The 23,470-nt window shown below is 46.2% G+C and overlaps 6 protein-coding genes across 12 annotated transcripts in view; 3 read left to right on the forward strand and 3 right to left on the reverse strand.

The window, feature by feature from the left end:
• LOC6531075 (NACHT domain- and WD repeat-containing protein 1) overlaps positions 1-12,468 on the forward strand; it is a 33,798-nt gene extending 21,330 nt beyond the window's left edge. For 2 of the 7 annotated variants that reach the window (XM_015197324.2, XM_039372009.2), the window contains exons 10-18: positions 767-1,214; positions 1,279-1,408; positions 1,716-1,830; positions 3,924-4,106; positions 6,156-6,251; positions 6,307-7,390; positions 7,465-7,707; positions 7,777-8,093; positions 8,354-9,357. In XM_015197324.2, coding sequence (XP_015052810.1) covers positions 767-1,214; positions 1,279-1,408; positions 1,716-1,830; positions 3,924-4,106; positions 6,156-6,251; positions 6,307-7,390; positions 7,465-7,707; positions 7,777-8,093; positions 8,354-9,163 — 3,426 coding nt within the window. In that variant the 3' untranslated portion in view covers positions 9,164-9,357. Of the gene's footprint in view, positions 1-766; positions 1,215-1,278; positions 1,409-1,715; positions 1,831-3,923; positions 4,107-6,155; positions 6,252-6,306; positions 7,391-7,464; positions 7,708-7,776; positions 8,094-8,353; positions 9,358-9,421; positions 11,095-11,380 lie in introns of those variants that run through there. The other 5 variants (XR_005560501.2, XR_001454248.3, XR_005560502.2 and 2 more) reach the window with 5 other exon arrangements.
• Positions 12,469-14,709: 2,241 nt separating this feature from the next.
• Positions 14,710-16,456, forward strand: LOC6531076 (dynein axonemal assembly factor 3 homolog). Its single transcript, XM_002091874.4, has one exon. The coding sequence runs from the start codon at positions 14,807-14,809 to the stop codon at positions 16,427-16,429; it is 1,623 nt and encodes a 540-aa protein (XP_002091910.1). The 5' UTR covers positions 14,710-14,806; the 3' UTR covers positions 16,430-16,456.
• LOC6531077 (mitochondrial ribonuclease P protein 1 homolog) lies at positions 16,444-18,041 on the reverse strand. Its single transcript, XM_002091875.3, has 2 exons — positions 17,963-18,041; positions 16,444-17,826 (listed from the first exon to the last, which is right to left on the reverse strand). The coding sequence occupies exon 2, from the start codon at positions 17,813-17,815 to the stop codon at positions 16,466-16,468; it is 1,350 nt and encodes a 449-aa protein (XP_002091911.1). The 5' UTR covers positions 17,816-17,826; positions 17,963-18,041; the 3' UTR covers positions 16,444-16,465.
• Positions 18,042-18,149: 108 nt separating this feature from the next.
• Positions 18,150-21,845, forward strand: LOC6531078 (pre-mRNA-processing factor 19). The gene is made up of 3 exons (XM_002091876.3): positions 18,150-18,308; positions 18,372-19,725; positions 21,582-21,845. The coding sequence occupies exons 1-3, from the start codon at positions 18,290-18,292 to the stop codon at positions 21,724-21,726; spliced, it is 1,518 nt and encodes a 505-aa protein (XP_002091912.1). The 5' UTR covers positions 18,150-18,289; the 3' UTR covers positions 21,727-21,845.
• LOC6531079 lies at positions 19,733-21,575 on the reverse strand. The gene is made up of 5 exons (XM_039372118.1): positions 21,436-21,575; positions 21,302-21,378; positions 21,136-21,245; positions 20,311-21,081; positions 19,733-20,255 (listed from the first exon to the last, which is right to left on the reverse strand). The coding sequence occupies exons 1-5, from the start codon at positions 21,473-21,475 to the stop codon at positions 19,814-19,816; spliced, it is 1,440 nt and encodes a 479-aa protein (XP_039228052.1). The 5' UTR covers positions 21,476-21,575; the 3' UTR covers positions 19,733-19,813.
• A 71-nt stretch (positions 21,846-21,916) lies between the features above and the next one.
• On the reverse strand, positions 21,917-22,644 carry LOC6531080 (ragulator complex protein LAMTOR2 homolog). The gene is made up of 3 exons (XM_002091878.3): positions 22,486-22,644; positions 22,239-22,425; positions 21,917-22,172 (listed from the first exon to the last, which is right to left on the reverse strand). The coding sequence occupies exons 1-3, from the start codon at positions 22,551-22,553 to the stop codon at positions 22,050-22,052; spliced, it is 378 nt and encodes a 125-aa protein (XP_002091914.1). The 5' UTR covers positions 22,554-22,644; the 3' UTR covers positions 21,917-22,049.
• Positions 22,645-23,470: the final 826 nt, after the last annotated feature.

Raw genomic sequence — 23,470 nt, forward strand, 5'->3', positions numbered from 1 at the left:
AAACTGCCAAACTGTTTGATAATTTTAATTGAGCGAGACAGGCGGATAGACAGCTAGAGTCCAGCTCAATAAAAGCCTCACGAAAGTAAAATGTGCTAATGAAATTAGGAAGGATATATCACAAAAACAAAAGTCAAGCAAAGCTCGTACAGCTGTTGGCTCTTTTAATTCGGTTGCCTAATTGTTTCGCTGCAGTTGGCCATTTGCTATTTGCTGCTATTCCCTGATTCCCTGATCCTCAACCCCGATTCCATCCGTATTTGGGCCACAAAGCTCCTTTAATTTCATTCCATTTGGCTTCATTCAGTGCGGCAAACTCATTATTCGGCTCTGGAAAGTATGCAATTAAACTTTTGTTTCTCTCGCGTGTGTGCTTGTGTGCGAAAGTTTTTGTGGATGTGCCAACTGCCAGCCAATCAAATTAATGATTTTGTTTGTTACATTTTCGTTCTGCGCGAATTGAATATTCTGATACATTTTTAACTGCCAATACTCGCATTCCCAGCGGCGAGCATGGAATCCTTTTATTGACTAAACGACAGCGCACATGAATTAAATATGCATCAATTTGCATATAATTAGTGCGTGGCTAAATACAATTTAAAATTGTATATTCCAATCGATTTAACACTTCTTCAATACAAGTTAAAATAATCATAATTTGCGTAAAGCATTTAAATAAGCCCAATTAAAGAACTTTGAACTGTATGAATACAAGTGCTTAGTGTAGTATTTTTGAAAGAAAACCCTTTATTCCAAACGCCAGGTTCAAACCGTATCTATCAGCTACCTACGCTGCCTGATCGAGCACGTGCGCTGCTACATCCTGGACAGGGACATCGAGCTGATCTACTACACGATCCGGAAGTCTAGCGACGTCCTCACCCGCGATCCCATGCAGCTGGGCTCCCAGCTGATATCCTGGCTGCGTCCCATTAGCGAGCACGACGACGACGACAACTCGCTGCTGAGCATGACGGTCCGCTCGGCGACCGCTTGGTGCGACGGCTATGCGGTACCGCTACTCGTACCGCTCACCGGCTGGCTGCCCGCTCCGCTGCCCTCGCAGATCCGCACGATGACGGTGTCCGGCACCGGTTGCATACGCGCCGTGTGGCTGGCGCCGTCCAAGCAGCATCTCATCCTGGCCACCAGCTCCGGCGACGTGCAGCAGTGGCACATCATGAGCAACTCGCTGGATCACATCTTCAAGGGTGAGTGGTGACGCCATGTCCCGCCATTAGACGAGCTAATCGACGCACGCGGCTTGCTTTTTAGGACACACGGCGGCGGTCACGTGCCTCCTAGTGGCGCCCGAGTCGGATTCGGAGCTGCTGCTGACCGGCTCCGAAGATGCCACTGTACTTGTGTGGCACGTAGGACTTCGCGAGCGACGGGCGCACATTAAGTGAGTACACGGCGAGAAAAAAGGGTGGAAAAATGATTTTTCTCACAGTTGAACAGAAGAACTTCTTTAAAATGAAGGCACACGAATAACTTATGGTTACAGAATGCTGGACACAATCTTTTCAATATCCGTAGTAATTCCGTGATTTATAGACCTAATATATTTCTGTGTGCCGGTCGTCGCCTTCGTCGCTTTATCGTTACACCATTTTCCCCCGTTTCGCCGCCACTGGCGTAATTTGTAAATCTCTGCAGGCGCAATTTATCTAAACATCCTCTGCTTCTCCACATTCATCCATTTATCCCAGGAACGCCCACACGGCTCCGATTACGGGCGTGGCAGCCGGCGCCAATAACACGCTCATCATAAGCAGCAGCGAGGATGCAAGCATCGCCATCACGGACCTGGCCAGCGGCAAACTGGTAAGCAAGCACGAACACAATGGGGCAGTCACATTGGGGCACTCACATGGGGCCATTCACTTGGGGGCAGTTGCAAGGGGGGCATTGCGCTGGTGGAAACTAATGGCCGCCATAATGGTCACTTTCAGCGAATTAAAAGCGGCACAATGGAGACCATATAACTTTTGGAGGGATTTTATGCATGGCCATAAGCTAATTTGAAAACATTTTGTGCGTTGGCCAAACAGATTTTTGTTGCGACTCTAAGTCCCGAGTTTGGTACACCAAAAGCCAGTGGTTATATGCATATTCGCATAATAGTAGAGTTTACTCATAGTCACATTCCCTATTTTGTTCTATCACTTGATTTGTCATTTTTGAAATATTTATCTTTGAAGAACAGGATGACTGCACCCTTTTGTCACGTAAATGAAAGACTTTATCTGCATGTCAGAGTTCTCAGGCACAAGACCTTTTGAATAGGAACAACAGCATATTATTAATTGTTCAAATACAGAAATACAGACAGTCAAGTGTCTTACTGTCTTAGCCCAGTTAAATTGCCTTCTGTTAGCAAATTTATTTGATAACTTAAGTGCGCACACTCGAAGCCATTTTATGGCCTTAAATAACAACTTTCAATTTCAGGCATTTATTTACATTTATAGAAATCGTAAATGCGAAATCGGTTTGTTTATCGCCATGTAAATGAAAATCAAATAGCACTCTGTTTGATTTCAATAGTTATTGTTTGAGTCCCCCATCCGAAAATGCATCGAACGCATTCATTCATTCATTCCATTCATTTTGGTGCAATGCGAAACGCATTTGCTGAGGCTAATTGCAAAACCTCGCCGCAAACCAGATCAAACAGACCGAATGCATTTGCATAATTTCTCTGGGCCAAATAAATTCCGCCTAACCCGTCGACAGCCTTTCATCAAACAGCGGGCAAGGTCACTTTGTTGGACTTTGTTGGGTGGTTTGGATTTGGATGGTGGTATGGTGGTGGGGTGGTGGTTCTTATGTGGAGGGCTGAATTGTTGCCATCTGGCTGACATGAGTGTGCTGCTCGTTGAACATGGGTTTACACGTTCCGCCGCCTGGCAAATGAACCGTGGCAGGAGCTGGTGTCCTTTCCTCCTATCCTACCATGTCCTAGTCCCTGTTCCGCTTTTTCCACTTCCGCCCCGCCATAAGTCATACTAAGTTGATATTTCAGAGACGCACACATTAAACTGTGATTACCCACAATGCGCCATGTTTGCATATCACACGCGTGTGTGTATGTGTGTGTGTGTCTGTGGGTGCCCGCGTCCTTGTTCTCGTCCTTGTCGTCGTCCTGTTGACACACATATAGAAATTAGATTTATTGCCACTCGGTTGGCCCCGGGCATATTTTAAAGTCAATTTCGCTGAGTCGCCCGGCTGCTACACGCTCCCTTACGCGATTTTAACCGTAGACCGTAGACAAGGCTGCAATACTTTGCTCCTGTCTCACCGGAAGTGTCATACAAACTCACACACACAAACACACACTCACACAGCTGCAATTACGCGCACTTATTGAATTAATTACAATATTACGTATACGCCGTGTCATGCCGGCACATCCATTCATGTCGCCACCGTTGCTGCCTTCTCCTCTCCTCCCTTCTCTTAACTTTTCTTTTTTTCTGTTTTAAGGTCCAGGTAATTTATCAAACTTTTGGCATTTTCCGCCGTTGCTTCCTGGGAAGGGGAAACTCGCATGCTAGGTGGTAATTAACTTAATGCATACGAAATGTGACAAACAAAGGGAAACACGAGTGAGCGGAAGTTACGGCAAACTGGAGGGCAGCACATGGGACACGCAAGCCAAGTCCACGTTCCCTTGCACTAAGTGGGATTAATATTTAAAATCCGATCGTTTAGTTGGTATTAGAAACAAATGGCTTTCGATGGGTGGACCTGATAAAGTTGCTGTGCTTTTCGAAATCAAATTTTGTGGCCATTTAAACAGTTTATCTAAACTTCATTTTAAGTGTGTATTTTATCTAAACTTTATTTTATCTAAACATCAGCACACTTACTTTTCTCTAAATATTTTGTATTTCGATTTTTCTGCCCTCCAGAGACACCGCATCACCCATCATCGCGGTGCAGTTAGTGGAATCGTGGTGGCCGGAGCCTGCGATGTCCTCATCTCGGGCGGCGTCGATAGGACAATTTGCGTGTGGGACCTGGAGAATTTCGCACTGCTGAACACTATGCAGATGACCAGCGCTGTACTGCGTATTGATATCTCATGGAATTCGGTGAGTTGAAAATACCACATTTAATTGTAAAAGAAATATTATTTTAAGTAAATTCCCCACGCACTCGCACTTGCACTTTATGTGGCTTCGCAAAAATTTAACGAAACAAACTTCTGGCAAAGACAAAAGTTGAGTCCTTAAGGGGATTGCCTCCGCTCACCATTATCAGCTGAAAAGCAAGCAGCTTTAAAAGCAATTCCTGCGTTCGGAGACAGAAAAATATAATATAAAAGATGGAGAAGAATGCCAAGCTTAAAGCCATATTCCACTTGAGTGAAGCGTTCCAAGTATAGTAACCCAATAACGAGAAGCGCAATTTAAGTACACATAAACACCAGAGACAACGTGGCAAATATAAAAGCGAAATCCTGCAAGTTTAAAGCGAACACACAATAGATGTAGATACGAGTATGTCACAGAAAAAAAACAGCTGGGTGACTTGACAACTCGGGGATTTCTTTGCTGAAATTCTAATAAGTGAATCCGGCTTGGGTACGCATTACGCGCCAAATCCTTTGTTGTCAATCAGCTTGACAAAAAAAACTCGATGTCTGCGTATGTGTGTATGCGTGTATCTGTGTATCTGTGTATGTGTGGGTTCGTGCCTGCCTCTATCAATAAGTATTGCATACTTAGCAGCAATTTGGCACGCAAAATAATATCAAGATACCGGCGGGAATCTTCCGGCTCCCCAACACTGTTGTTGTCCTTTGTCAATGGCAACTGTGCTCGGTCCTGTCCCCATCTCATCTTATTCCCATCCCATACCATATTATCCCAACGGCTGGCAATTGATGCGTGCTTCCACTTGCCACTCGCTCCTCAAGTTCCGCAGTGCCCCACATCCATCTGCTCCCAGCCAGCAAATCCACAATAGACAGACAACAGGAAAGAGCCACTGTAATTCAAGGTGCGCCGAGTCGGCAGCTCCTGGCTCAAGGGGATCTCCTCGGATGGCACATACCAGTCAGCAGATTGTGCACTAAAAGAAATAGGAAGTTATCGGTTTTTGTATTTTATATTTCAATTTTAACTTAAAGGCACAAATTGTCCTTTTATTACTTCCAAATATTAGCTATTCAATGAATGAGTTTATGATACGAAGTCGCGCGGATATGCTGCATATCTGAAATAAATTTAAAATCTCAATTTTATCTAAAAATATAAACATTTTTTCACGTGCTTCCCAGTTTGCTCCCATTTCACACAACGTAAAAATACTGAAAAGTCTGAGAAATTCAGAGACAAGGTAAAAAGATAGTCCGTGGTAGCGATTCAATTACCTTTGGACTTTGGTGTGGCTCCTTCAGATCCAAAACTCGTGATGTCCTTTGCCGCAACCGAAAATACAATTTCGCACATTAAACAAAAGTGCTGGTGAAAATTGAGGGAAAATTGCCTATAAGCAGGCGGAAAAATTGTTTCGCGATAACAAGGACATATCCGTATGGGCGGGACTTTCCGCCTTCCCCAAATTGAAATGTAATTTTACACAGCCACGAATACATGCATACATACACGTATTCACTGGGCACCCATACACATGCACACTTACACGAACACTTCACTTTGTGGGGTGGAAGGGGGCGGCCCCTTGGGCAGGATTCTTAGCCAAGGAAAATGGCAAAAGGAAATCAACTTTCTTGCTCTTTGGCCTGCATCCTGATGGCTTCGTGGCACGGCAGTGACGTCGCCACTCCCCTCAGAAAAGCTTCCTGTGGGCTGGCCTTACACAAATTGAAATGTTTCAGCCTCCGTAGCTGAACTGGTAAAATGCAATTTATTTATTTTCGATTAACTCGTCAACGGCCCTTAACGATTCGCAATTAAATGAAAAATTCACAATTAATAATATCGAATGCTGCAATAAAATTTTAATCATCACTTGCTGTAAGATATATATTGCATTCATATCACTTCGTGTTTAAAATACACAAATGTTAATAAAGAAATATAAAAAATTTAACTAGTTACAGACCTGAAAAATAAAAAATTTCTAGTTAATTCATTTTAAATTTTAAACTGAAACTATATATCATAAATTTTAAGGTCTTTCTTTTGGCTTTGTGTGAGGACAATGCGCTTTATGTTCGCACCCTGGCCACCGGCAAGGAGTTGCATACTCTCAAAGGACACAAGTCGAAGGTGAGTGCCGCTTTATACCCCTACAGGATGCTGATCCTTAGTTGGAACTCCGCAGATTCGAAGCATTTCCATTGGCAAGGACAGCCAGCGTTGTGTGGTGGGCTGTGATGATACAAGGGCGCTGATCTATGACATGCACGCCGGCAAACTGGTAAGATCTCTGCCTCCAAATCCGGGACCAGTCACCGCCGTGCATGCGATGGATAATGATGATTTCCTGGTCACCGTGGGCGGCAACAAGATCACCTTCTATTCGTTCCGCAACGAGGAACTCTATGTGAATCCCTATTCGAGGCATCCGCGTCGCAAACGCAGCCTGAAGCGTCATGCGCAGGCGCAGCGATCGCCATCGACCACATTGCCACCCATTACCTGCTTCGATTTGTCCCGCGACTCCCAGCAAATGGCCATTGGCTCCGGACGCCATGTCCACCTCATGAGGATCAATACGCCGGAATACCAGTGCACATTGGAGGGCCATACGGCCGGGGTCTCTTGTCTCAAGTTTGCGCCGAATGGCGAGTTTCTGGCCACCGGTTCCGAGGATCGTATGGTGCACATTTGGAATCTGGCTCTGGGCGAGATTAGTCACTCCTTCAAAGGCCACACTGCACCGGTGGTCAAGGTGGTGGTGCTAATGGACTCCTTGCGAGTAATATCCACGGATCGCGACTCCATGCTGCTCGTTTGGATGGCCCATTCCGGCAATTTGTTGCAGACCATCCAAGGACCCTACAAAAGTTTGTCCGTAACCAACAACATGCGCTTTGCCGTCTCCACGAACGGTGATAACACTCTGAAGATCTGGTCACTAACTCAGGAGGACGAAAAGTACTCCGTTTCGCATTCGGACGAGATCACCTGCTTTGAGATCAGCGCAGATAGTGTGCACATCATCAGCGGATCACGGGACATGTCCTTGAAGGTGTGGCAGGCAACGGGCGGCAAACTCAGCCAGGTGCTGGTGGGGCACAGTGATGCGGTCACCTGCGTGGCCGTTTCGGTGACCAACAAGACTCAGGTCCTGTCCGGCTCGAAGGACATGAATCTCATCATCTGGGACCTGCTCACCGGCGAGGAGGTGCACACGCTGGCAGGACATCTGGGTCCAGTGATTGGTGTCAAAGTTTCGGCAGATGGTGAGTGTTGCACACTAAAACTTTCGATTCAATTCCGATTGATCCTAATCCTAATCCTACTGCTTTAAATACAGGTTCCACTGCCGTTTCTGGAAGCGATGACAAGACCCTCATCGTGTGGGAAACGAAGCGCGGACTAGCTCTGACCTCGCTTCAAATGCACGTGCCCTTCACCCATTTCGACATTAGCCTGGAGGTGTCTCGCGTCCTCGTCCAGCTGGTGGACAGCTACAATCTTCCCGTGATTTGCTTGCATAACACTCCGGCGCAGTATGTCAAGCTGCCCACGTATTCGGGTCCCAGCAAGGATGTTGAAGGTATGACTTGCACCTTTTTCACAGAATTTATAGGTTACCTTTTTCCAAATCTTGATGTATCACCCGCAGACCTAAGACCGCAGGGTCCCAAGCGTCAGATGAAGCGGCTGCTGAAGAAGGAGGTTTCGCTGGACACGTACACCTGGCAGAAGAAGTACGGCCACCTGACCTCCTCGGTGATGATGGCCCAGGTGGATGAGCGTCTGAAGCGGCGCTTCAGCGTTTCGGCCAGCATGGAGGAGATCTCGAAGATAGCCGAGACCAAGACAGGTGCTTCCCAGGCGAATCTGGGACCGGAGCAGGCGGCTCTGGCGCAATCGCAACACTTTGATCAACTGGAGGCGCTGTGGAATAAGCGCTCACCGCCCAGAAGACGCCACAATGCGGTAAGTGATGGGCCTCCATTGAGCACCTTACTCTCTCTATTTGAAGGAGCACCTGGAAGGACCTTAGCTGCAGTTGGCTTTAGTGTGTAGTACTCCTTTGGTACTCGTAGTAGATGCGCTCACCATTTTCGTTTCGTTTCGTCTCTTCTTTTCGTTTCATTTCGCTTCGCCTCTGTTTGCTTTCACACACCAATGTGCAATCCGCAATGTGCAACATGCAACCTGCTATGTGCAACCTGCAATGTGAACCCACTTAACAGGGTCTCTCGAGGCAAACCTCGCTGGTGGAGGACCGGCTCGAATCGTCGGACGACGACGAGTACCAGGACGAGCGCGCAGGTATGTTGTCCGCCTCCTACGATAACATCCACCACCTTGCACGTTTACCCGGCCTCCGATCCCTGCACGATGCATGGAAGACCAACAGTCTGCGGGTGCCACGTCGCAGCGCCCGCACCAAGTTCTATGTGAGCACACCACCACCACAGAACTCGCAGAACAGCAGCAGTCTGCGGCTGGACACGCACGTACCCGGACAGTTTACGGATGGTGTGGTGGCTCCCGATCTGGTCAGGGATCTTCTGGCCGCGCCACCGGCCGTCGAGTCACCCCAAAGGATCTCGCTGCGGCAGTTGCTCCAGTGGCCAAGTCTGAAGTCTCGAATCTGGCGACGCCAGCGCAACTGCCAGTCCCTGCAGCCAAACATACGGCTCAATCCGCCGGAAAGACTCCGGCCCACACCCATCATTGTGGTGGAGAACTACGATGTGCGCCGTGTGCAGCAACTCCGCACGGATCTCATCCTGCATCCGCAGTCGAGCAGAGCCTCAGTAGGTCACATTGAAGTGGCCGGCACCGAGCAGCTTCTGGCCAAAAAGGCCAACTATTGGCAGCGCCGCTGGCAACTTTTGCGCCACAAGGCCGCCAGCACCACCAGCACCACCACCACCACTACCATCACCACCAGCCGTTCAGAGTCTAGTCATCCACAACGGGATACCATGAACTCCCATTCGAATAACAGCACTCCCGATCCCACGGCAAATTGCAACGACTGTGTGGCCCAATGACTGGCTAAGACCCAACCACCGACCACATCGAACAGCCACACCACCACCACCAACAACACTCTGCACCACTTCCGATTTCCAGCACCCCTTTTGCCACTCTTTTTACGTAGTTTTGGCCATGCCTAGTTGTTTGCCAGTAGTCCAACTTAAACGTATTTATTTTAATAAATTTCCACAAGGTTCATTTCGTTTTATTTTTATTACTCGTTCAATTATATCCAATTATCTATGGTCAAATTGCCCGGAAACTGTGTTCAGGTAAGTACACTTTGGAAAACGAACAGCGAGCTTTTGCAATTGAAAATTGCTTAGATCAAAAACAGACTTTAATAATTACCTGTGTAATATGGTTACCAAGAAATGATAACATCTTAAAGTATAGGTAAAAGTCCATTGGCATTCTGCATTTGTTTAATTGAACTGTATGAACAGCAATGAGGCTTGTGTTTCATATTTCAAATAACGAATTCAACCGAATGCCAGAGTAAAAGTGCAAATGACTAGGGGAATGAGTGTGCGAATGCCAATTGCCATTGTTAATAGTAATTAGTTTTGCCCCAGGTAATGACAAGCCAACTCTGCGTGTTTTCGACTGTAATGGCTTTCGAGTAAATGGCTGCATCATGAATATTAAGTGCTCATCCAGACCGGTGGTCGTGCTCATTTCGCATTGGCCAGCGCAGAAAATGGCAATCAATAAATTCGCAACGCGATTAACTCGATAAGCAAACAAGAGACCAGCGCATCGCTGGTCGGGTAATGAATTGAGCGAATTAAAACCAATCAATTCCAGTCGAGCGGAATCGATTCCAAGCGAATCGAATCGAATTGCATCGTAAAAAAAATGGAACGGGGTCAGGGACTAGTATCCACTGGAGGTAAGCAGCTCGTTCTTCCAGCTTTACGTTCTGTTTCAACCATTCAACTACAAGGACGTGCGATGCGATCGGCGAAACAATCGAACTGTGCATATATATGTACCATATCCTTAAATGTAACATACCATAAGGTGTTATGCGCTTTCGTTCGATCACTAAGTATTAGTTAACACTTTCGACTCCTCTCGATTTTATGACGTTTTTATAACGATTTTATACGCTCTCTCGATGTGTACATATAATATATATATATATATTTATACAACTTCCTGCATATTTTTGAGTACTCGTTCCGTTTTAAAGTTGTTGTCCACATTGGCCACGTTTCTGCTGCTAATCAAAAAAAAAACAAAAATAAAACCGATGAAAATGAAGTTCCCATTTTCCATTCCAATTATCCAACTCCGACCGAACGACCATCACCACCACCAACCACCAACCACCACAACCAACCAACAGCCACCGCCCACAGTTCGAAAACCAGTTCCCGCAGCTCACTGCTCCCATAAACCAGTGCATCCGGATTCCGGAACAGTAGGAACGGCCACCACTCTGAATAAATAAATACTAACCATAATAACCATAATAAACAAGGAAAAGAAATGAAAACCATTTAGTTAAGTTAACCCACTCGATTGGCATGCTATCTCCAGTGTTTTCCACAAATTCGAAGCTAGTTCACCTTAAACAATGAGCACTTTGCAAGAAACCAAACACCGAACGGCACCCCCCCAAAATTGACTAACTCAATTCGGCTAATTTTTGGTTTTTTGGTTCCAATTTTCGTCTTCTAGATGACTTCGACGATTTCTTTCAGTGGGGATAGAACAAGATTATTAGGATATAGGATAAGCTATCACAATGTTATTGCTAGGCATTAGACACACTATATATACCTTTTTGAGTAACAAGGGCATACCTCAAATGCAAATGCTGAACAAAAGAAAGAAACACTTTTAAGAACTCTACACAGTTTATAACGTACTCGTATAAATAGCATATTTATAATCGACAAAACAACCCATGCACACACCTCCGGCTGGATATCCTCAAGTAAGTATGCCATTAGGTACTGAAAATAAACACAAATTTATTAGCAATGCCACTAGAGTCAGTTCCATAGAGCTTAACCATCTTAGTTTGGCCAAAGGCCGCAGCGATGTATCGTTTATTTGGCAGCAAGTGTAGATGCCGGCAAGTAATTCGATGTTTGGGGCATGCCACTACTACACACTATACCACATAGAGTGTATAGAGTCTAGAGTTTAAAGTCTAGAGCAAATGCCAGTAAACGCTAAAATTCTAAAGAACACTCCCCATTTGTTGTCAATTTATGCAGATCATTTCGCTTCAGGAGGAGGAGGATACCACAAGGGATAAGACCTGAGTCAGCAATTAAATGGAGTACTTATCCAAAAAGCCAAGCAATAAGTGGGCAGACGAGCGTAACAAATAACTCATCTACCAACTCCCATAACCCATTTCTCTATGTATGGTAGATGTTAACGATGATAAAGTGAATGTAGTTAAATCTGATAAACCACCGTCTCAGACTTTGTAGGAATTTTAGTGTTAAGTGAGCCCATTTACAAATTTTATTGTTGTAGAGTGTGTTTTATGAACCAGAGCTAACAAAGCCAGAGCTAAATGTTAATTGTACGAGTATTGGACCCAATAACGCAATAACTTAGAATCTGTTCAAATGAGACATGCAAATACGAGCTCTCTAAAGGGGTAAAAAGCGTAACTATGCTTAAAAACACAAGTGAAACAACCAGATAATGATATCCACACCAACAACACTTGCACCACACAAAACACACTGAGAACATTGATGGTTAACTAAGAAATTAGGCAAATGAATGTATATAATTAAGCTACTACTCGTATGTTCGCTGTAGATTTAGTATTGCCACGACCTCAGTTCGAGTTGCACTTTTTCGGGTCACGGGCTTGCACTTCCCTCGGATATATGTAACTTCAATAACTTTCTGACAATCAGAGGTTCTAGCCTGGAACGAAAAATAAAATAATAAAAGATGAAAATAAAAAATAACAAAATAGTTGAATAACAAAATAACAAAATGCAATTGCAAAAACCACTCGAATCTGAGAGGAACATAATGATATTTCTACACTGGATATTTCCATGCATGCCGCAAGTGAAACTTCGTTAAACTAAGAAACTTATGCCTATGTAGCGTAGTGTAGTGTCCACAATCTCTGTAGCTGAGCCACGAGCATCTCCCGAGGAACTTTGCACCTGGATACGAAAACGGACAAGGATATGGCCACGGAATCGGATAGCGATATCTAATCATAAACCAAAAAAAGAAAACAAACACACAAAAAACACACTCAGAAATGTACACCCTGTCAATGTCTATTAAATCGAAATTAAACTCAACTTTACTGGAGAACGAAAAACTAGCACTTCTCATTTGGGGCATAAAACTCGTATTAAATATGTTTGATGATCAATTTTTCATGAGTTATGAGACTGTAGCCATTGTGTTCTATCGTAGAGCGTAAAGAATGGAGTTGCAGGTCAAGGTTCAGCCGAAGCCACATGCATCCAGTGGCCAACAATTAATTCAGTTTCGCCTGTTTCATTATGCATGGCTTACATCCATACAGCTAGCACTCTTCATTATTCGGCCCATCTGTCCCGATGTCGCCGGGTATTGTTTGTTTGCAGTTCTCCGGCCATTATGACACCATTTGCCAAGCCCACGTCAAACAAGAGCCAAAAGCGTCCACATCAGCAGGCATCCGCATCGTGGGTGGGATACGGGTGTTATGGGTGATATGGGTGGTTAGATGGTTCGTTAGATGGTTGGGTGGGTGGATAAAACCGCAGACGCAGCCATTTTGTTTGCACTGTCTAATGAGAAAAGTTTGCGGAAAGCATTGACAATGAACGCTGCTGATAAGTGTGGTAGTGCGAGTGTGCTTGTGTGTGTGTGTCTTCCAGGTCCACAATAAAGCAAAGCCCATGCATACATACATCTGTAATACAGATTCTGTATGTTCCTTGATCGATTGGCACACATTCGTTTTATGAGCTACAAGGAAATGGAAAAAAAAAGTAGTGGCGAGCCTTGGTCAACCCTTTGCTGCCTCGGCCTCTCTAATTACTTTTGTTTTTCGGCAAAGAAGGCAAGTGACAGGAAGGGCGGCCAGGGGGCGTGGCACTGATGAATTGAACCCACTGAACCGCAGACAAATCGAGTGGATGCTCCACTTGGAACGCAGAGGGAAGTCGAATGCCAGGCTTTTGCCTTGCGGAGAACTTAATGACTTGTGCGGTAACAGCTTTTTCCAACCAAAAAAAAAAAATACAACTTAAAAATGCCAGTGCTTTGAAAGACTTCACAAAATGACTACCCATCATACGACATCATCTGAATGGATTTTTCAGCTCTGTGGCCGTCTAATTGCTGCTGAACATTGAGTACTAAACGCTTTAAGTGTCCATTTCCCTGTCATTTCCCATCACACTGGCAAAATAGTTTAGGAACTATTTTATTTAACTATTTTATTATTTAAATCAATAAATATCCCAAAAGCGATTAAATCGTAAAAGGTGACAATAGCAGAATGTTTTAGTAAGATTTTCAGCTAATATTTTTATACACTCTCTCCCAGCTGAACTTTCATTTCAGTGTACTTTCTAGGCTTTCACTTAGGCATAGCTGAGCACATACAACGAATGCTGTCTTTGCGAGCTATCATCGTCAAATCACGCATACGCAGCGTAAACCCGGGCAAAAGAGTAGCATTTGAAAGGCATTGCAAACAGGCAGAAAACTTTATGGCGAAGTCTTAGTCATGTATTAGGAACTTCCAGACATTGCCAAAGAAAAGTTACCAAGCTCAAAAAGGGAGACGCGAAAACCCGAATGGAAACTGAATAAAAACTAACACAGCGCAGACAAAGTATCAGGATTAAGTGAGCCACTTGCCGCGGACTTTAAATCCATTCGGCCATCACGATTTTCCCGCAAGCAAAACGATGAAAGAACATCGCCAAAAAAAACTACTCGCATTATCTTATCCGCTTTGGATATTTGTTTGTGTTAAGCGATTTAAAAAAATATAAAGTAACCAAAAACTACAAGAGTGTAGAGCATGGGCAGTTTGAAAAGTTTGACTACGAGTAGAAAAATCATGGGAATATTTAAAAATCAGCAGATGAAAAACTTTCAACACTTTTTAGTAAGAGTAGCTAGTTTGGTCTTGGAAAATGCATTTTAAATTAAACACCCCCATAAGTACACTACGTTCATTCCACAGCACAACGGCGCGCCGTTTGCCGCAGAAGGTTATCCAATTAGGAATCCGAGGGAAATCCCCGATAGATTCGCTGCTGCTCGCTTTGCCAATCAGCTGAAAGCAAACAGCCAAGTCTGAATAATGCATTACCCGCCACTTTCCTCCACTTTCCTGCGCTTTCCTCCACACCATGGTGAAGTGGATGCCTGCCCACTTCCCAGTTCCCAGCAGGACGAGCCATTTGTCCAGCACCCGCTGCAAGCCACTGATATCGAAAAGCAATTTCCGTTATGATTGCCAGTGCTCCCTAATCCCCGCAACGGATGCACGCAAATGAGGGACTGAAGCAGGAGCAAGACGTTGCCGGGACAACGGCGACAACAAGTAGTCCTGGCAACTGCCATCAGTCAAGGGGCTACAGTCAGTTTTCCAAATAAATCCCAACGGATCCAGGCTTCATCGAAAAACTAAATCCGAACGAAAGCTCAAAATGTTGTGGGGACTCAGTTCCGCGTTGGATTTGTACGAGGAGTACCTGAAGGCCTTCAAGATCAAGGACGAGCCGCTGCCGGAGGATGCGCATTCACGCGAGGAAGCGGAAGAAGCAGCCGGCGATAATCCATTGCACACGCTAAACATACTTATCTGCGGCGGAGCTGATCCGCGCCATGTGATCAAGACGCTGGCCAAGAGATACACCCATCGCATCCGACCCAAGCTCAATATATATGTACTTGATGGTTGCGCCGAAATTGAAGCCAGGCATATGCTGCTCCTGGGCGTAGCCTTGGAGGATCCCGAGTCCTTTAGCTTGGTGTGCAAGGTGCACTTGTTCATGGATCTGTACGGGAATGCGGTGATCCGTCCCAGCTCGCACCATTACATGGCAGCCAAGGCACGCACTCTGCTCAAAATGGTCACCAATGAGGAGGAACTGCAGCGCCTGGCGCCCATGCTCAATATAGAAGGACTGAAGTACAAGGAGCGCGATGGCTTAGAGATGGCCTTCAGTTTCTGGCAGCCGCATCCGTGGAATATCTTTGAGGTGACCGCCTACTGGGAGCAGCGGTCGAGGGCCCTGCTCGGCACCCGTTATGACCATCGCAATGGTGCCTTCGATTGGGACTTGAGCATGACCCTAAAGGATCGTGGTGGGCAGCAGATCTGTTCGCAGGAGTACCGCTACTGGCGCGAATCCGGCGTGGCTTTCGTGTTTCCGGAATACGAGCAGTGCAAGCCAAACAAGACGCTGGCAGCAGGATTGGTGCGAAATGGACGCAGCTTTATCCACCGCGGCTATGTGGGCGACATCCAAACGGGACCATTTTGTGGCTTCGGACTGCGCACCGTCGAGGAGCGAATGCATCATTCTGTGCACGGAGACAATGATTATCGTGCCACTGACATCACCGAACGCAATCTCATGGAATTCTTCCATGAATTGCAGACCCAGACTGCCTACGAGCATGATGCCACTCGTTCCCGCAGATATGGCTCCGTTCAGCTGCTAATGACGCCATTGTTAAACCACCAGGAAGTGGACGCAGCTGGGCAAGCGGCCTACGACAAGCCGTGGATCCAGGTGCCCGGAGTCACAGTGCACTATGTGTCGCCCATGGAGATGGTGCAGCTGCAGCAAGGCGCTGCTCGGTGGAACAATATGTTTGATGTTGTCTTTATGGCCCATAACTACTACTCCTTCTTGAGCAAGGACTTCTTCCAGGCGATGCGTGCACAGGCCCTTTTCGTACTGGAAACCAAACTGATGACGGTGGAGCGCAGGGATCGTGTGCAGGAGTACGAAGTCAAAGCCAAAGAACTGATGAAGCAGGCTGGCCTTAAGGCGGCCATCAACTACCAGGCTATTAACTCGAAGAACATGTGGCTGAAATACAAAAAGACCGATAAGGATGAACCAGAAGATGAAGCGGAAGCTGAGCCGGAAAGCATTTTGCAACCTGAAACAGACGCGGATTTTGGAGAACCTGCTGAAGAGTACTCTGGTCTAGTAATAGAAGAGATTCCCTCATCGAACCAGACAGTTGCAGCCATTAAGAAGGAAGTAGAGGCAGAAGGTCCACTGCACCCCATGAATATCCAAAAATCCGATTAAATAAAATATGCATATTTATGAATACAACTGGTAACTTTAATTTTGTCTCTGCTTTTTCTTTTGCTTCCCCGTTGCCCAAGTGTCCAGTTGAAACTCCAGGCCCTCCCGTCGCTGCCTTACTTTTTGGGGAGACGCAAAAGAGCTAGCCTGACGGCGATCCTCCTCAAAGTCCAACAGATGATCGATTCGCATATTAAGCTTCCGGGCCCGCGTGCCTGTGCCCCAGTGATCCTTCTCCCTCCGATTCTGGAACTCATTTTCCACGACCTTCCGTCGGGGCACATGCTTCAAGGCCGCATCCCAGTCGCCGGTTTTCTTGAGGTCCAGCATAATGTTGATCATCTGGTTTAGCGTTAGTGATTTTCCCGAACCGGCTCCCCACTGCAAGTAGCGATCCAGTGGCAGTCTCGCCATTCGTAGTCCCAATCGTTTGGCTTTGGCCAGCGAAAGGGGTTCGTTGTTCATGGTGTCTACCATGGCACCCACGATGTAGATGTCATCTGGGTTGTAAGTGACCAGATCCTCGCGGCAGTGGGGCGTTAGGTAAACCAGATTCTGCTTGGGAAACAGCTCCGTAAAGCACTGGCTATGCAAGTTTATCGGGAACTCTGGATTATGCATGGTGGGGATATAGCGTTGGAGACTCTGCATACATCTGCTGTTCATCTGGGCGTTGCAATAGTGCATGTCGAAGGGCTCATCGTTCATCCGGTTCTCAGCAAAGCACAGCATCAATTGCTTGGCTGCATAGGATGCCTCCCGATTGTTCATGTGCTCATCGTAGGAGCAATCCAACACCAATTTGGGAGCGAACTGCATGGCCCGTGTGAGCCGGTTGTTCTGCCAGTGGTTAATTGTGCTATCGTAGATACGCAGGAACAAGGACGTGTGACCAAGACCATAGATAATGTGCGTATTTTCCTCGCGCTCCTTTCGCAACTCCACCATGCGCCGTTCGGTTTCCTCCGCTCGCACTGCCTTCTTCCGCTGCTCAGCCTCCTTCTTCATCTCGATTTGCCAGAGATAGGCAAAGTACTTGATCCGAGCTGATTTTGTAGGTAGCGTCAGCACGTGCTCCCAATGATGATCCTGGAAGAATTCAAGTGCCGGCACACGCCGACCCTCCTGGTGGGCAATGTCCGCCTCCAGCTGCAGCACCTTTAGCCGCTTATCCCGCTCCTCCTTGGTCTCTGCTATGGCATCATTACTAAACGCTGGAGCGGGCTGGGAAAACGGATTGACGAACTTCTTTTGGAGCTCCTCTGTGCCGGCTGGCGAGTCCTCTGCGCTGGAGTCTCTGGAGGCTTTGGAGGCTTGCCTCATTGGTGCAGCACTTGCCTTAAGCAATTGGCTGCCCAGACGCCACTGCGCAAGATGCTTCAGCATTTTAAAAATACCTTAATGGCAGTAAACTATGTTATAAAACTAGATCGTGAATTAAATAACAGAAACAACGTGCTGGAGTTGCCAATAATCGTGAATTGCGTGCGCGCACCAGATTGGCAAAGCGGCCCAAACAGCTGATTGACTTACGTTTCGTTACTTATCACTTTAACAGTCAATGTTACTTTTTATTAAAACGTTGTTTGTTGTATTGAATATATAAATAATGTTTTATGATCTAACGATTTCTAAATGAAAACTGTAAATCAAATCTAGCTACTTTTGCCTATGCCAACTTCTAGACAAAATCTCATTGATCTGGCAGCCCTGTTTTCGATAACTCCCGCGTGACCCTGTGACTGGCAGAATAACAAGAAGCGGCTTTGCCGACAATTTTGCGCTTGGCTCGGGAAAAACGTGTAAAACATTTAATTTACTAACTAGACTACGCGAAAAGCGACATAATCACAAACAGCAATGGCTTTGGTTTGCGCACGTAAGTGAATAAATTTGATTTTGATTTACAGAGGGCCACTATGAATCGCACTTTCCTTTCCAGTGACAAACGAAGTCCCCGAGACGCCCGTGGTTTCTCCGTATTCGGGAGCCGTTTTCGAAAAGCGGGTGATTGAGAAGTATCTGTTGGAGAATGGCTGTGATCCCATCAGCGGCAAGGAACTGAAGCCGGAGGAGCTGATCGAGATCAAGACGCCGGCGGTGGTGAAACCAAAACCGCCAAGTGCCACCAGCATTCCGGCCACTTTGAAGACGATGCAGGACGAGTGGGACGCCCTCATGATTCACTCGTTCACACAACGGCAGCAGCTGCAGACGACGCGCCAGGAGTTGTCCCATGCGCTCTATCAGCACGATGCCGCCTGTCGTGTGATTGCCCGCCTCAACAAGGAGGTGGCCGCCGCTCGCGAGGCTTTGGCCACGTTGAAACCACAGGCGGGCATTGCCAACGCGCCCACGGCCATACCACAACCGGCTTTGGCCTCTGAGGCTGGCGGCGCTGCTGCCCACCCCATGGAGCAGGCGGGCATGAGCGCCGAGGTCATACAGAAACTGCAGGACAAGGCAACGGTGCTCACGCAGGAGCGCAAGAAGCGCGGACGCACTGTGCCCGAAGATCTGGTTACCACGGATCAGGTTAAGAGCTTTCTTACTGTGGCATCCCATCCCGGCCTACACTCGGCTTCTGTTCCCGGCATTTTGGCCTTGGACATCAACAGTGCTGATCACAGTAAGATTCTGACCGGAGGCAATGACAAAAACGCTACTGTGTTCAACAAGGACACCGAGCAGATGGTGGCTATCCTGAAGGGACACACCAAGAAGATCACCAAAGTCATATATCATCCCAACGAGGATACAGTCATAACCGGCTCGCCCGATATGAACATACGCATCTGGCACGTGCCCACTTCGCAGACGCAGCTGCTCCTGCGCTGTCACGAAGGGCCCGTCACTGGACTCTCACTGCACCCCACTGGCGACTACTTGCTGTCCACATCATCCGACAAACACTGGGCATTCTCCGATATCCGCACAGGTCGCCTGCTCACCAAGGTAATCGATACGGCCGAAGTCGGACTGACGACAGCGCAATTCCATCCCGATGGCCTGATCTTCGGTACGGGCACCGTGGACTCGCAGGTTAAGATCTGGGATTTGAAGGAGCAGAGCAATGTGGCCAACTTCCCTGGTCACACCGGTCCCATTTCGGCCATCTCGTTCTCGGAGAACGGTTACTACCTGGCCACCGCCGCAGATGATGCCTGTGTGAAACTGTGGGATCTGCGAAAGCTGAAGAACTTCAAGACAATCCAGCTTGATGATGGCTACGAGGTCAAGGATCTGTGCTTCGACCAAAGCGGAACCTATCTGGCGATCGCCGGCAGCGATGTCAGGTAAGTGAATTGTACCATTTGTTATTCAAATCATTCACCATTTTAGTATGAAATTGGATACAATGAATGAGTAGTGTTGTTGTTCAGCTTAGACTTTGTTCTTCCATCGCTGCTCAACCTGCTGATCATGATGCTTCTTGAAATGCGCCATCCAGTTGTGTAGTCGGTTCTGCTTAACTAAGGCACGGCAGGACATCTCCTTCTCGGCTGCCATGCGACGTCGAACATGCTGCTCGACGCTACGCAGCTTGCGCGGCTCAATGTGGTCCAGTTTGGCCAAGAGTTCCAGAACATAACCCTGGATTTTCTCCACCTTGGCCAGAGTCGTGTCCTGTTCGTCCTCGTACGTGGACTTCGGTGGCGGCGGCGGAGGCTGCATGTCTTCCAGAGTGCGCCATTGCTTGGACGACTTCTGGGCTGCTGACTTGGTTGGCGGCAGCGTTACCTCTCGCTTTTGCTCCGGCTTCACTTTGTTTTGGATTTGCTTGAGGATAACTGGTATTATGCTATTCAGCTTGATATTCAGCTTGCTGGAAATGAAGAAGATAACTTAGTTGACTTTAATATGTACGCATCGTAACTCACTCCTTGCTGTATCTCTGCTCGTAGTCATTCAATAGCCCCTTGGCACGCTCCTGCAGACCTGCCACCCTTCGCTGCAGGAACTCGGGATCCTTGAGGAACACATTGGCTTTCACCTGGCGGTCGTATGTCTTTTGTGCCTTGTCTTGCAGGATGGCTACGATGTGGTTCAGAAGTGCCAACTGTGAAAAGCGCCTATTGTAGTTGGAGACCTTTAGGCGATTTCGCTCATAGCCACGTATCCAGATCTCCGCATTGAGATGATTCCGCTTTGCCAAATACGGTCGCACTATCTTCTCCATGTAGTTTTGCACTTGACGCACTTGCTCGAGACCAGCTGGATGTCGTTCAGTAATCTCCATAGCAACAATTTGCTGCGGCATGCTAAGTTTATTGCTGGCATCATCTCCTTCCGCTTGCTCATCTTCAACTGTGTCATCAAAGTAGCTGATCAACTTGAGCAAATACTGAAAGCGCCCGTAGACTTCCTGCACCTCCATCAACACTCGCTGGTGCTCCAGCTTGACCTCGTTAAGCTCCTCGCTTAATTTGCTCTCCTTCAGGATCTTCAGCTTTTCTTGGGCCTCTAGCATTTTCTTAAACTCCTCCGCCTCCATTTTCTTGAGCGAGTCGTCTGCAAACTTGTGAAACTCCTCCGACTTCTCGTACAGATTGTCCTGGTATTCCTTTTCCCGTTTTCGGTCCAAAAAAAGTTCTTGCGTGGCATAGTACATAAAGCGGTTACGGGTAATCCCCCTCAACAGTAGTATGTCCCTGAAAAACGGTGAGGATAAAGGACCACAGCACTTAGTTAATTATATGCCTTACGTTTTCATACGAAATTTTCGTGCCAAACGCTGCGAACTGGCGTCTTTGATATAATCGGGGTCGATGGTGGTAACCACACAAGGAGCACGCGGATTGGCGATTTCTCCGCGCTGAGGAATAATAATGAAACTTAACTTTGCAACTATAAACATGGATTTCTTCTCACCGCATTGAAGTCCTCAATCGATAAGTTAATGGGCTTTGGAGGCTCCGGTTCCACATGGGTCTTGGGCCGCACGAAATCTTGAAGGACCAAGCATTTACTGAGTACTTATACTTAATATATGTACATATACTTACTTTCATATTCGCGGTAAACCTTTCTTTTAAACTTTCGCATTGTTCACTTAAATTCGCAAATATGGAATGAATTCCCTTAGTAAACTTGTTTATTTGGTTGCCACGATACAAATGAAAGTCTGACGATTTCTGCGATTTATTTACAGAGTTTACCTGTGCAAGCAGTGGCAGGAACTGAAGGTATTCAACGACCACACGGCCCTGGCAACGGGCGTGAGATTCGGAAAGCATGCTCAGTATCTGGCATCCACCAGCATGGACCGCACCCTGAAGCTGTACGCCATCGAATAAGCACTTGCAGAGTCCACACTTAGTAATTAAGTCCACAATTTCTTCTACAATATATCCTAATAATTGTGTGTTTTCTTGAACAAAACTTGCAGAATAATAAACCTGACCCTCTATCCAAATAATTCGTTTTACTCCTGAAAATCAGCAGACTAGCTGTTCCTTAAATACAAACGAAATCCTAAAGGACGCATTGATTCAAGTATTAATATATTAATCTTTAAGCTCTCCTTTTTTCCAAAGACTATTCACATATTTCATTCAATGTTAATGCATACACTTATAAACTTATTCAGTTCGGAACTTGGTACATCCACGTTTTATCCTTATGAAGCCGAGATCTGCTTGAGCGGTCGCTCCAAGTAGGAGGCCAGTGACATGGCCTTCTGCTTCAGGAGACCCAGTCCCACAGTTTGTTTGGCGTACAGGCACAGAAGGACACTGGCTACCTATAACATGGCATTATATAAAATATAATTAAAGAAGGAATTCCTGCTATAAGAGGATCCACCAACCTGCGTGATGGCCACATGCCCGTTTTCGCAATCGATGAGGACAAAAGTGAGGCGATCTTCGCGGAAGGCGTTGCGTCCATGCTTCTCGTAGGCTGCCCATATATTACTGGCTATGGCCGCCGTAATCCTGGCATCCTTATCGCCATAACCAGAGTAGGCCAACAGAGCTCCTTCCTGGCTGAGCAAGCTGCGGGGGTAGGGATAAAACTGATTATTGAAGGAATAGGCCGGCAAGTGGCTTTCCTACAGCGTGTTCTCCACTCCGCCGGTGTTCGCCTGGCTGAGGACCTGCGTCAGAGCTTTGGGCTTCAACATTTTGTGTCCTTTTTAAGTGGAAAATATAAAAACAACAGAACTACGCCTTCACAAGCACTGAGTTCTGAATGGCAACGAATTCAGCTGATAAGGCAATCGCGTTGCGTTGTGAATGGCAAAATGTGGCGCCATCTATGTAACAATTTAAGGTTTATAAACAAATGCCAGTTTGAAATTATAAATAGAAGTTGTTTTTGTAATTAAGATATATTATTTCTTATTGTTTAAGTGCTTTACTTTAAGCATTCGGCAAAAAGATTACTTATATTATATTTTAATTTTGAAAATTAATAATGTTGTCAAAGAATAGTAGGGTTAATTTGTTTATGGAAATAGGCCATACACAAATTAAAAATGTTATATTACTTATTATGTTATGTGAATAATATAGAACTTAACAATACAATTTATATTAATTGTGGATTGCGAAAAAATAAACATTTTAACTATTCCTAGTATGTAAAAATTCCCAAAAATTTGTAAGTCCAAAGCTCAAAGAATTTCTTTTTAATTTTATAGGCGTATTTATAATTGAACTTTTATGATTTCGAGTTTCTTTTTAATATCTGTATCCCTTAACTACATTTGCTGACTCAGACCATAATCCCCGAATAGTTATGCTTCGTTCTATCAGCCACTTTCCTTCGAGGCACTTATCTCTCCCATTCAATGGCTGAATTGGCAGTCGAGCTATCTTTAATCCATCCATAACTTCCGCTTAGCGAGAATTTGAAGGCGTATTTGGTGACGTCATTGCCAAACCAGGTCACGGATCTATTACGCAGCAGAACTGCTGCACTCTCCCCCATTCATCCACGCCCTGCTACTCCCATGCGACGGATGCATCAACACTCCATGGGGTCACAGCAGAGCAACAGTCGTCGTTGTTTTCAACCACCGAATTGGAAACGCCTCAG

The sequence above is a fragment of the Drosophila yakuba genome, chromosome 2R, assembly GCF_016746365.2.
Source record: "Drosophila yakuba strain Tai18E2 chromosome 2R, Prin_Dyak_Tai18E2_2.1, whole genome shotgun sequence".
NCBI lineage: Eukaryota > Metazoa > Arthropoda > Insecta > Diptera > Drosophilidae > Drosophila > Drosophila yakuba.

Bases quoted from the DNA above. Each gene is read 5' to 3' on its own strand.
- LOC6531077 (XM_002091875.3), bottom strand. From the start codon at position 17,815: ATGCTGAAGCATCTTGCGCAGTGGCGTCTGGGCAGCCAATTGCTTAAG.
- LOC6531076 (XM_002091874.4), top strand. From the start codon at position 14,807: ATGTTGTGGGGACTCAGTTCCGCGTTGGATTTGTACGAGGAGTACCTG.
- LOC6531080 (XM_002091878.3), bottom strand. From the start codon at position 22,553: ATGTTGAAGCCCAAAGCTCTGACGCAGGTCCTCAGCCAGGCGAACACC. The intron at 22,426-22,485 runs GTAGGAAAGCCA...CTACCCCCGCAG, and splicing joins GGCGGAGTGGAGAACACGCT to CTTGCTCAGCCAGGAAGGAG. The intron at 22,173-22,238 runs GTTGGTGGATCC...GCCATGTTATAG, and splicing joins GGCATGTGGCCATCACGCAG to GTAGCCAGTGTCCTTCTGTG.
- LOC6531078 (XM_002091876.3), top strand. The intron at 19,726-21,581 runs GTAAGTGAATTG...ATTTATTTACAG, and splicing joins ATCGCCGGCAGCGATGTCAG to AGTTTACCTGTGCAAGCAGT.
- LOC6531079 (XM_039372118.1), bottom strand. From the start codon at position 21,475: ATGCGAAAGTTTAAAAGAAAGGTTTACCGCGAATATGAAA. The intron at 21,246-21,301 runs GTGAGAAGAAAT...ATTATTCCTCAG, and splicing joins CGATTGAGGACTTCAATGCG to CGCGGAGAAATCGCCAATCC. The intron at 20,256-20,310 runs GTGAGTTACGAT...CTTCATTTCCAG, and splicing joins GAGCAGAGATACAGCAAGGA to CAAGCTGAATATCAAGCTGA.